At 34.3% G+C, this 12061-nt stretch overlaps 1 protein-coding gene across 4 annotated transcripts in view; it reads right to left on the bottom strand.

Moving 5' to 3' along the window:
• The window catches only part of OSBPL6 (oxysterol binding protein like 6), a 95667-nt gene that overhangs the window by 14036 nt on the left and 69570 nt on the right, over nt 1–12061 (bottom strand). For 3 of the 4 annotated variants that reach the window (XM_070731834.1, XM_070731836.1, XM_070731835.1), the window contains 3 exons: nt 7284–7391; nt 4059–4196; nt 3289–3376 (listed from right to left, as the gene is read on the bottom strand). In XM_070731834.1, the coding sequence (XP_070587935.1) occupies nt 3289–3376; nt 4059–4196; nt 7284–7391 (334 nt within the window). The remainder of the gene's footprint in view (nt 1–3288; nt 3377–4058; nt 4197–7283; nt 7392–12061) is intronic. The other variant, XM_070731837.1, reaches the window with a different exon arrangement.

The raw sequence follows: 12061 nt of genomic DNA, 5'->3' as shown, positions 1-12061 counted from the left end.
CATATTTACTTAATCTTTCACTGCTTGCCTTTTTACCACTTTAGGGTTTTTTTCTCCATACCCTCCTCAACAGATGGAATTACAGAATTATATCTACAGACTAATTCCCACTTTTGCTTTTCTATTCCTATTAATTTATTTTCCAAACAGACTTTACTTCCCTTAGTTTTAAAAGAAGGCAATCTCTTTAAAAGGATTTTTGTTAATGTTGCTATATGTTTGCATTCAATTTAATTGATTAATCCAATTAACTACTCACTGACAGATGAGTTGCAGAAAAAAAGAATGAAAAAAGAGGAGGGAAGATGTTTGAGGTTTTTCCCCCAGGCCCATTTTCTATAAAACAATTGGAAAAGTACAAATGTTTTGGTAGTACCTTAAAAAAATCCAATTATACGTTTTCAAATAATGAATGCAGAGAGGTTTTTCACATATTGCTTTTGTTTATTTGCCCATTTTTTTTGTTAATTAATATTAAACTTCTTATACACAAGAGTACAGCTTTCAAATTTAAATACAAAATACATTTCAGCCACTAACAGGCACTGTCATTTTCATCAAAACAAAGAATAATTTAGTACTTTATTTGTGAGCTTGTCTATTACTGGATTTTTACCTACAGGTCAGGCCTACTCTTGACTAGGATAGAATTCTGTTTTATTATCATGTTAATCATTTCTTCACTCTTCAACTTTATTTTTTTTTTAGTGTGACAAAATTAAGACACCTTGGATTTCCAGGGAAAAATTGCTGAAGATGGTTTCACAAAACAAAGAGCTGACGATCACACCAAAAAGAAAAACTGGTGAATAGATCAACTTTTCATAATTCTTCTCCAGACTAGGAGAGGAGTTGAGATTGCTTATGTGTGCTCCAGACAGTTGCTCCTCATGAGACCATCTCAAGACAGTGGTTTCCAACACATTTAGTGTTAGATATTTGCCTGGGTGACCTACCCAGACAGGGTAAAAGTCAAAAGTTCAGATTTTTTTATTGCATGTTGATTGGTTGCCTTCTTTTGGTGCTTAAAATGTATCTTTGTAAAACTGCCTGTTGCTGGGCTAGATTGTATAAATAGGAGAACTGTCATTGTATAGAGCTCTCAATACTCCATTGCTTCTTGACTGAATTGACTTCCTTGTCCTGTTAGCAAATAAACCTTGCTTGATTCAACCTTGCTTTGAGAGTTATTACATTGGCGATGAGGAGACCGACCGACCCTCCGTGTGCTATCATGGCTACTCCGTCGGTAGTCCAGCCACCTGAATTCTTCGACCCAGAAAGAATGACCTGGACAGCCTACATGGCGAAGTTTGAAAGTTGGTATTTTCAAAAGAATACTGGGTTTGCATCATTAATGGGTTCTAAAACCCTTTGCTACTGGCTTGTGCATGGAGCCTCCCGCCATCAATACTACGGCTTCAAAGGACCAGGCCGAACAGGGAGCAAACCACCACTGGTTGCATACTACATTTTCTAATCACTTTAGGAAACTCTTACATGGCTAACTGCTTTCAACTATTAGGAGCATTTGGATCGACGTTTTACAGCACCAAGTAAATTTGCTTCAATCCTTAGCAAAATAGAGTTTTAAATACAGCATTAATGACTTAAAAATTCTTTCTGAAAAAGGGTAATTAAAACTTTGAATTTTTAAACATTGTTTATTAAAGTTTAAAAACACAAAGATAAAAGGTTAATACAAACTAGGATATAACAATAAAAAAGTGGAAAAATATTAAATATATATATATGCTTAGTCACATATATATATATTCCACATATAAATATTGAAAAACATTATCTATTAAAGTATATATATGTATGTATACTTTATATATATATATATATATATATATATAATTTGCTGATAGAGCTGAAACAATGAGATTTTATGGATTTATGGATAACAGATGATGATGGGAAGATGATGATTTATTGTGTTTTAAAAGAAGATGGCGAGTGATTAAAATTGTTTATAATTGTGAAGAAGGGGAAGTCACTTATCTTTTATTGCATTCTTATTTATTCTCTTTCATTAATCCTCTTTTTCTTTTCTGCGCTTTCTATTTTTTTTAGTCTTTTTTTAAAGTCTGTATTAGTTTTTATTGTTATAAATTGTAATGTTTAATAAAATTGCTATAAAATACAATTAAGAGATACTGGGTTCTTGGAATGCTATGGTTTATAACATAGTTATGGTTGTAGCAAAAGTTAAAAACATTTTTATGTACATCCAATTAGCACAAGGGAAAGGAAAAGGAAATTTGTAGATTTTATTCCACTACTTGATGAGTATAGAGAGGGGCAGCGCTCATCTCCATTTCAAGGAAATGTTTCCTCAGTATGACATTGTGAAGTGCTGTTTCCTCCCTATTGAAGTGTTATCTATTTATCTACTCGCAGCTGCATGCTTTTGAACTTTTAAGTGAGCAGGAGCTAGAAAGATAGGTGCTCACCCACGTCGCACTTGGGTCTTGAATGCAAGCTGTCAGCCTTCCATCTAACAAGCACAGCATCTTAACTGCTGAGCTATTGAGCTGCTCACTCAATTAACAAACGTAGTAATTATTTAAATAAATTACATATTTAAATTTAATCAATAAGTATTACTGCATGAGTAAACCAAAGCATAGAATTTGCAATATATATTTCTTAGCTGAACTTAAATGAATAAACAAAATGTTTATTCAAATATTGGAAGACATTTTTCCAATATTTCTTGACATATTTTTCCAAAATAATTAGAAATAGAATTTTGCTTCAAAATAGCTTAAATCTAAAACTTCTGCATACCACTACTTGAAAGTAGAAGGAAGGGAGGATTAGCAACTTAGAAAATTTAGAAACAATATTTATAATGAGGTTCGGATTAGGCACAATGGGATGCAGAAGGAACAATGAGATGGGGAAAAGTAGAAATGAATATACTGGAAGATATATCAATTGGAAAATAGAAATAGAGTAACAGAGAAAGCAAGGATGGGAATAATATACACAAAACAATACAATATCCGGAAGTGATCAAAAGAAAGAGGATTAATATGAAGAAAGGTTGAACGTTTCTTTGATGGCAAAGTGGATAGAATAAAGGCAGAAAAAATGGATTAACAGAAAACATATGTTAAAGATTTAAAGAGTTCCTAGAATTAAAAAAGGAAGAAAAAAAATCTGCAACTAATACAGTACATTAGAAGCAATTTGAAAGTAGCTCTCAGAGTGAAGACCTTGTTTGTCTCTTTATAAATTATATAAATTTTATTTTCTAAAAGTCAAGAAACCGCATACTTTGCCGAGAAATATTGTCTCCAACACTAGTGTTGTCCTCAGATATGTTGTCGCTCACATCACTTATGTAAGATTCATCATCAGAAGCCTAATGAAGAAAACACTGATTATTACTGTTATTATACTGAAGAAAGAAATGCTATTGTCATAAATTCAAATTCCTTATAATCTTTTGGGTTTTTTAGATCCGCCCTGTTTGTCTGCAAGCATTCTGCCCATTCAATAAAACATTGATAAGTGCACATATCTGTGATAAATCCCCCTCTTGCAGAAGAACAGTGCAATAACTGCTAAAAGATAAAGCAGCAGAGAAGTTTGGGAAATTATAGCACTTTGTTGCCTTCCTATAGTTGTCCTCAGTTTTTAAGGTCAGATAGGTTAGCCTTTATTTTATTTACTATTTCAGAGTGTTCAAATAATATATACATTATACAACCTTAAAAACATTTGCAATATTTTAACTGATATGATTGCCTTCATACATAAATCACTGACTGAGACATATACCCGCGTTCCTTGGAAATAAGACCCTGTCTTATATTTTTTGAACCCTGAAATAAGTGCATGGCCTTATTGCCATGCACCTAAAAGCCCAATTCAGCTTATTATCAGGGGATGTCTTATTTTGGGGGAAACAGGGTATGTTTCTGAAAAACATCAACAAAGCAGTTTTCCTAGTTAAAATGAAGCATCAAGTACTTCCATCTCATGCTACATAAAGGTGTCATAAATATAAATTGCACTGTTGAGTAAATATTGTTCTTCCTAACCTCATTTTCTGATGAGCTTGCAGATAGAAGCACTTCTTGGGCATCAAAAAATTCAGAGACAGATTCAGACATGGAGAGCCTGCTCTCATTAGAAACTTGTTGGGAAAGTGGGAGACTGACATGGATCTGTTCACCTGTCTATAAAAGAAAAGCATATAGATGAATTCTGCATACTGTATACTGAGAGCCTAAGATCTTATACAAGCTATGACAAAACAAAAATCACACCAAGCCATGAGGGATGGATTCACTGCTTCTTTTTTTCACATTTCTTTCCCGCATACTGAGAGAGAAAATAAAGCAGAGATGGTCTTGTGAACCTGCCCTGTCTCTAGCAAATTGAGAATTTAGTTGAAAAGGAGTCATATTTTCAGGATGCACTCAAAACATTCTGGTACCTGAAGAAAGAGATGCATTTCTTTCCTCAGGATTAGTACAATTCTTAGTATATTTCCACTGCACTTCCACGTGTATTGATGAATGTTGCCACAAAATAGAGGCTGGCTAGAATTCAATTCATAAGAAGCCAGCCATTCCCTCAAAAGGAATTAATTAATTAATTAATTAATTAATTAATTAATTAATTAATTAATTTTTTTATTTATTAGATTTGTATGCCGCCCCTCTCCGAAGACTTGGGACGGCTAACAACAATAAAGAAGACAATGTAAACAAATCTAATATTAAAAATAATCTAAAAAACCCCAATTTAAGAAACCAGTCATACAAACAAGCATACCATGTATAAATTCTATAAGCCTAGGGGGAAGGGAAAAATTTCAATTCCCCCATGCCTAACGACAGAGGTGGGTTTTAAGGAGCTTGCGAAAGGCAAGGAGGGTGGGGGCAACTCTGATATCTGGGGGGAGCTGGTTCCAGAGGGTTGGGGCCGCCACATAGAAGGCTCTTCTCCTGGGTCCCGCCAAATGACATTGTTTAGTCAACGGGACCCGGAGAAGGCCAAGTCTGTGGGACCTAACCGGTCGCTGGGATTTGTGCAGCAGAAGGCACTCCTGGAGATATTCTGGTCCGATGCCATGAATTCTTTTCTTGCCCACCGTCATTCAACATTTGGTAATCAATGACTATCTTCAATTCTCAATAAGTTATGTTTCCTGGATTGCATGCATAAGTGCGTGAATAAGCGCATCAGCATGCCTACTGTCCCTGTCCAAATGTTCCCTTTTATTTGTACCCATTTTATGGATTCAAATTATGTTATAATTATGTATATTAACAAATACATACTTGACAAAATAAATAAATAAAAATAAAACTTCTAATTCTTCAGATGCCGAGTTTTGGTTATAGCATTTTTATCACCCTGCTGTTAAGAGCACTATTAGGAAAAGCAGTGCTTGTATTCTATTTAGTGAATTTTCCCTTTTTTAGGATAGGTCATATATGCACAGTTTTATCTTCTCAATAGAAGATGAAACCTCAATAATTTTAAGGTTCCCCTTGGAAAGAGATATGCTCTGCCATTCAGGCTTGCAGCATGGATCTCTTTTATTTCATTGCTTCCCACTGCAAAGAGTATTTTATTAAATATTTCCAACAAAGCTCAACATACATCATTCAGAGGTTACTGCTACAGGATGGGAAGGCCCGAGAATATAGGAAAAATGATTCCTGCAACCCGAGAAAATGATAGGTTGTACATGCTGTCAGAGGTAGGAAAATTCTGTTTCAAAAGGTTTAACAAGTGCCTAATGCATTTGCCTCCATTCATACTATGGGAGAATTCTAACATGCAATAGAAGTAGCTTCGAATGAAAAACGCAAGAAAAACGTTTGTTTGCATTGAAGGGTTAACCAACAAAATGCATGGTAATGTAATTAAAACATGACATAAAATGTAAATGAGAGAGCAAGAGAGATGCCATTACTTTCAAGAAAAGGAATTTGAAAGAAAAATAAATAATGAAATAGAGACCTTGGTGTAATCTCTTAAAACTAAATGAAGTTTTAGATTTTCTAACCTGGAAGGTCTCCTGTCAAAAGGAGAACAGGAAAGAAAGATCATCAACTGAACAGGTATTGTTGCAATGCTAATTGGTTTATCTTCCATCTTTTAAAATCCAAAGCATAAGATTGATCAGAAACAGAAAGGAAACTGACAATTTTTAACATGGATGGAGTAGGAGGTTATTCCAAGGATCTATACTGATAATGTCTGATGGTTTTTTAAAACATATTTTAAACATATTTTTAAATATCTGGTGTTGGATTAGCTAGAATAGACTATATGGATTGACCAGAGTGGCCAAAAATGGAAGAAGAGCTCTAAATCCATTTCTATAAACTGGGTAAAAAGCAATAAAATGGTAAATGTGGTTCAAGAAATGTTAACTATAAAATAATATGCACCAATGCCCAAAAATGTTAAATTCACAACACTGATGGCCGCTGAACTGGCAATGATGAACCAGAAATATTGTGAGATCATAATGGAAACCAGAAATAAATATACTGTATTAATATTTTTAGTTTTGGGGGAAATGTAGCGGGTATGAATAAATTATGCAAGATACAATGAAAGTAGACATAAAATAGACAATATTTCTCTCTCGTAGCACAGAAACCCAGAAGCAGATTTAGGAAAAACACAGTATTTAAATGTATAGAATTAGCCATCCTGAAATTAATAGCTGATCAACTAATTAGATGTCATTCAGTTGATGTTAATTCTTAACAACCACATGCATAAATGTTCTCCAGCATAAGCCTATAGCTTAATTATAATTTTAAAGAAAATATTTTAAAAATTAAGGGGAAATAAAGTTACAAGTGACTATTAAGCCAGACAGCTTTAGGCAAATCTTAGGATCATTTCTGAAGATCAGCTACAGAAGAACATGAGTAGAAAAATGCTAAATATTTGCAGGGTCCCCATAGTAACTTGGGAACAGGTTGTTGTACTATATAGGTATTTCATATAAACTGGCATGGCTCTTAAGTATTTACATTTCAGCTGCATGTCCAAATACTGACTGAATAAGGTTATCAAGCATTCTACTCAGCAATTTAAAATATGTTTTTTTCCAAAGGAAAATTTCCACTAATTACATCTTATTACTATCATGAATGCAATTAGAAAATTATTATCTAAAATGAGTTTGTCCCATTGCTTGCCAACTTTGCCAACCATAATCATTTAATCATTAATGGTTATTAGCAGAATTTAAGTATGGTAAGTCCATTAGAGCAATGCCAAATTCTTACCTCATCAGGACTAGGGATAATATTTACACTGACAACCTGATCACAAAGAACAGAGTCTGAGTGTATTCTGTTCAAACGACTCCTTAGTTCAGCATTCTGGTTGAGAGCCTTAAAATAATAAAATTGAATATTTAATTTCAATTGCATAAGAATAATTTAAAAATAGACCCAAGCTATCTTCATATCCTATATCCCGGCCAAAGTACAGTATAGTGTTATTATATAACACATTGGGAAGGATTAATTTTCAAAATTAACATCTCTTTGCTGATCATAAATGCTATTCCCCAAAGATTTCTTTACTTATTGTGCATTATTGCAAGCAATTACAGTATCATGATATTTTCTCTCAAGATTTTATTACTGGTGTTACGGCTATGATATTGAGAATTCCCTGCTAGAAACCTATAGTCTCTCACTCTTTAGGTAAGTCTGAGACCAGGAAAAACCTTTTAAATACAGCACAGTTTGTAAGGACTGGTGGTAAAAATGGTACTCAAATTTTTCTCTGTGGAATATTTTCTTATTCAGAATAATTTCCACACTGCTTTTATATAAAGAAATTCATCTGTGAGGAGAGGAGTGAGTCAGTATTAGAAAAACAGACTATGGAGAATAGACTATGGTGCCTACTGATCCAACAAAATGTGTAAGAAGACATATCAGTTTAGAATAGTGTCTGAACTGTTTTATGTTTCATTATATTGGATATATAGGTTTTTAGAATGGTTATTTATATTAATTGGATTTCAGGTGTTTCATTGTATATTGGTTTTTGGTACGTTGTGAGCCGTCCCAAGTCCTTGGAGAGGGGTGGCATACAAATCCAATAAATAAATATAAAAGCTGAAACCCAACACAAACACCTTGCTCAGAACTAGACTTACACTGAACTGGCCTGCACACCTATAATGCTGATACTGACTTACTTACTTGTTTCATTAGTTTATGAAAGAAAAACTAATTCAAAATCCCTTCCACTAAATTCTGCCATCCAATGGAATATTGTAGTCTACGGAGAGGGGCGGCATACAAATTGAATGAATGAATGAATGAATGAATGAATGAATGAATGAATGAATGAATGAATGAATGAATTGGAGGCATCCCTTCTCTATAGCTGCCCTAGCCCTTTGGAATAGCCTCCCGACTGATATTTGAGAAAACCCAAGCATTTTACCCTTTTTGGAAGGCCTCTGCATCCAAACACTGGACTAGGGTGAGTTTAGCTTGGAGATTGAGAGCTGATTGATCAAATCCTGGCAAGAAGGCTTGCTCTGTTTTTATTAGCTGTTGTAAGTTCAATAAATAAATAAATAAATAAATAAGCAAGCAAGCATGCATAGTTTGCAATGGAAAGTGATCTGAATATATTTACCTGCTTCAGTAAGCAAAACATGCACTTAATAGAAATAATATCTGTAATAATGATTGCTATTTGTAACTCTTTAATATATCAATACTTATTACTGATATTATCAATCATAATCTCTCTGTCTCTCTGTGCCTCTCCCTCTTCCTCCCCCTCTCTCTACCTCTCCCACTTCAAGTCAATCTTGACTTCTGGCACTGCCTGAAAAAGGGCTTGCAGTGTTCTTGGCGAGATTTAGGAATCCTTTGTCATTGCAATTTTTCAAGAGCTGAGAGTAAAGGACTGGATAAAGTTCATCCAGTTGGCCCTGTGCCTGAGGCAGGACTAGAATTCAGTCGCCCCATTTCTAGCTTGGTGCCTTAACCACAACACTAGATTGGTTTTCATACTAATCTCTTTACTATTGATATATATATTTGTAACAGAATGAAAACTCTCTCCAAATAATCATTAGTTTTTATATAATGGGATGAGGGGGAGGCAATAAACCCACCTCCTGAGCTGCCTTATTTACTATAAATTAGAAAACACACATTTTATATTAACTGTTTAATTTAATATGTATTGTATTTTTCAGAGTATAAGGCACACCACCCCCCCCCCCCCCCCCCCACTAAATGAGGGTGGAAATGTCAGTGCATCTTATAAACCGAATACAGAAATTTTTGCTGTCCCAAAGTCTCCCCTCCATCTGCAGAGAGCTCCTGGGTGCTGAGGGAATGGCAAAAATACCCCTGCTTTTGCAAAAAATGGGCTGCTTTTTGCCATTTCTTTGCAAAAAGGGGGTGGGCAAGGATTCTGGGAAGCCTGCAGGGTATTCTTGGGGACTGGGGGAAGACAAAAATGCCCCCATTTTTGTGAAAAAGCGGGCCAAAAATGGCAACATTTTTGCCATCTGCCAGGATTCAGGAGCTTTCTACAGGCTTTCCAGACCCCCTGCCCACCCCATTTTAGCAAAAAGACTTGGGCAAAAACAGCCCACTTTTCGCAAAAATTAGGTTGGTTTTGCCTTCTAATTACCCCATCTAGCATGACTAGAGGAGAAATTCTGGGAGTTGAAGTCCACTAGTCTTAAATCTGTCAAGTTTGAAGACCCCCAGGTTAGAGGTTAGGGGTGCAAGGGTCTTCAAACTTGGCAAGTCTAAGACTTGTGGACCTCAACTCCCATTCCTGAGCTAGTATGACTGGAGGAAGAATTCTGGGAGTTGAAGTCCACAAGTCTTAAAGCTGTCAAGTTTGAAGTTAGTAAAAAGTGTACATGTTTGTAAAGAGTATACATGGTTGAGAAAAGTATTCTGATGCACAGGTATTTTATTAAATAATATATTACTACACCATTTGGTTCAGATTACTTTTTTCCTTGTTTTCCTTCTCTAAAATCTAGGTGCATCTTATCCTCCGGTGCATCTTATACTCCAAAAATACAGTAATTAAGTAAGCTAGACAATTTATGAAGTTGAATACTAATCAGCAACAGAATATGGTTCATTGGAATATATCACGATGAGGGGAAAGCAGAGTGGGACCACGGAAATTTTGGCAAACATTTTGGTGATCCAAGAAAGAGAGGCAAAGTTTAGTGCAGAAAAATATGATTTCATTTGCAAACTCTGTTTCATTTCTAGTTTTAGAAATGTTTATATTCTTCTACAGAAAGAAACTCATAATAAGAAAACTAAACGATCAGAGAACCATAAGATGCCAGACTGGAAGCAAAATCCTTTGGCATTTTATCTTTAAAACACAATAAAATCATTACATGACAATAAAAATGCTAATTGGATCACTTAGATGATATTGTGACCAGAGGCAAAAGAATAACATTCTACTAGATATGAATTATTGCATGAAAGGCTTTTTTTCTTTCTCCCTTCTTCTTTGTCTATTTTCCTTCCTATAGAAATTGTTATATTAGGAAAGGAGATATTCTAGAATACTGGGTTTCAAGATATCCTATATGTGCTAATCAATAAACATTGTAAATAATTTCCTCCTTCTTGGGAAGGAAAAAGAGTAACAAACAGAAGAGGTTATAACCAAAACCTGTATTATCTAATCATCTCGTGAAAAAACAAAACCCAATAAGGCAAGACAATTGCACAACAAAAGTCCTATTTGGCAATATTTTAGAAATTAAAGCATGACTTCAAGTAGAAAATAGTAACAGCAAAACAAAGATGAAACAAAAACAATAGACATTAATCAACCTAATATCAATATTAATTTAATTTAATTGTGAATTTATATGTGGATGCTATATAGATGTCAAGGCAAAACTGAGGGGATATCAATGGGATTGTATGTATGCCTTAGCTTCATGCAATGTATATTTATACTTTATTGTATTTATTACACTACACTACATTATATTACATTACCTTATTGCAAGTGCAGATTTTATTTAAGCAGACTAATCAAAAGGAGGGAAGCAGAAAGTCTACATCTAAGTATTTGTGGATTCTTCAATGGTACCTTATCTCTGAAATACTTTCACTTTTTCTTTGCATATTATCTCTGAAATAACCTCAAAAATGCTTGGCAGATACCTTCAGTATAGTTCCAAGATCAGGTCTTTTACTCTCTCAGGCAGATAAACACATTTTTGTGAATACTTAACAACTTTTATTGCTACTATTATTACTGTGGTTTAATGATGATTAATTGTCCACTCTATAGCAGTTCCTGAGTTCTGATTTTGATTGTTTTTTAAAATATTGGTCTTTTTTTTTAAAAAAAAACCCATGTTTTACTTCATTCAAAGTTAAGTGGAATGAAAGAGCAAAACATAAAATACTGTGATATATTATCTAAATTACAAAAGGAAAAAAGGTCATGTTAGGCAATCATACAAAAATTGCTACTCTCCATAAAAATATCCATTTCAGCTGATATCTAAATAGGCAGATATCAGATTTATCAATGCAGGGGTTGGCAACATTAAAGCCAACATTTAAAACATTTAATGTCAATCTTGGTTGTTATGCAACTTTATTTGTTTGTTTGTTTGTTTGTTTGTTTGTTTTGTCAAGTACGCATTGGTGGTATACAAAGATATAATAATATTTATATACATGATACTAGTAAAAGAGAAACATTAGGACAGGGGAGGGAAAGCACTCTGGTACACTTATACATGCCCCTTATTGACCTTTTAGGAATCAGGAGAGGTCAACAGCGGATAGTCTAAGGGTAAAGTTTTGGGGGTTAGGTGATGATACTACAGAGTCTGGTAGTGAGTTCCATGCATCAACTACTCGGTTACTAAAGTCATATTTCCTGCAGTTGAATTTAGAGCAGTTTACTTTAAGTTTGTATCTGTTGTGTGCTCAAATGTTGTTGTGGTTGAAGCTGAAGTAGTCATTGACAAGAAGGACATTGTAGGAGATGATTTTATGGGCTATGCTTA

This window comes from Erythrolamprus reginae, chromosome 1, assembly GCF_031021105.1.
Source record: "Erythrolamprus reginae isolate rEryReg1 chromosome 1, rEryReg1.hap1, whole genome shotgun sequence".
In the NCBI taxonomy this organism is placed as follows: domain Eukaryota; kingdom Metazoa; phylum Chordata; class Lepidosauria; order Squamata; family Dipsadidae; genus Erythrolamprus; species Erythrolamprus reginae.
This window is presented reverse-complemented; position numbering and strand designations above follow the sequence as displayed.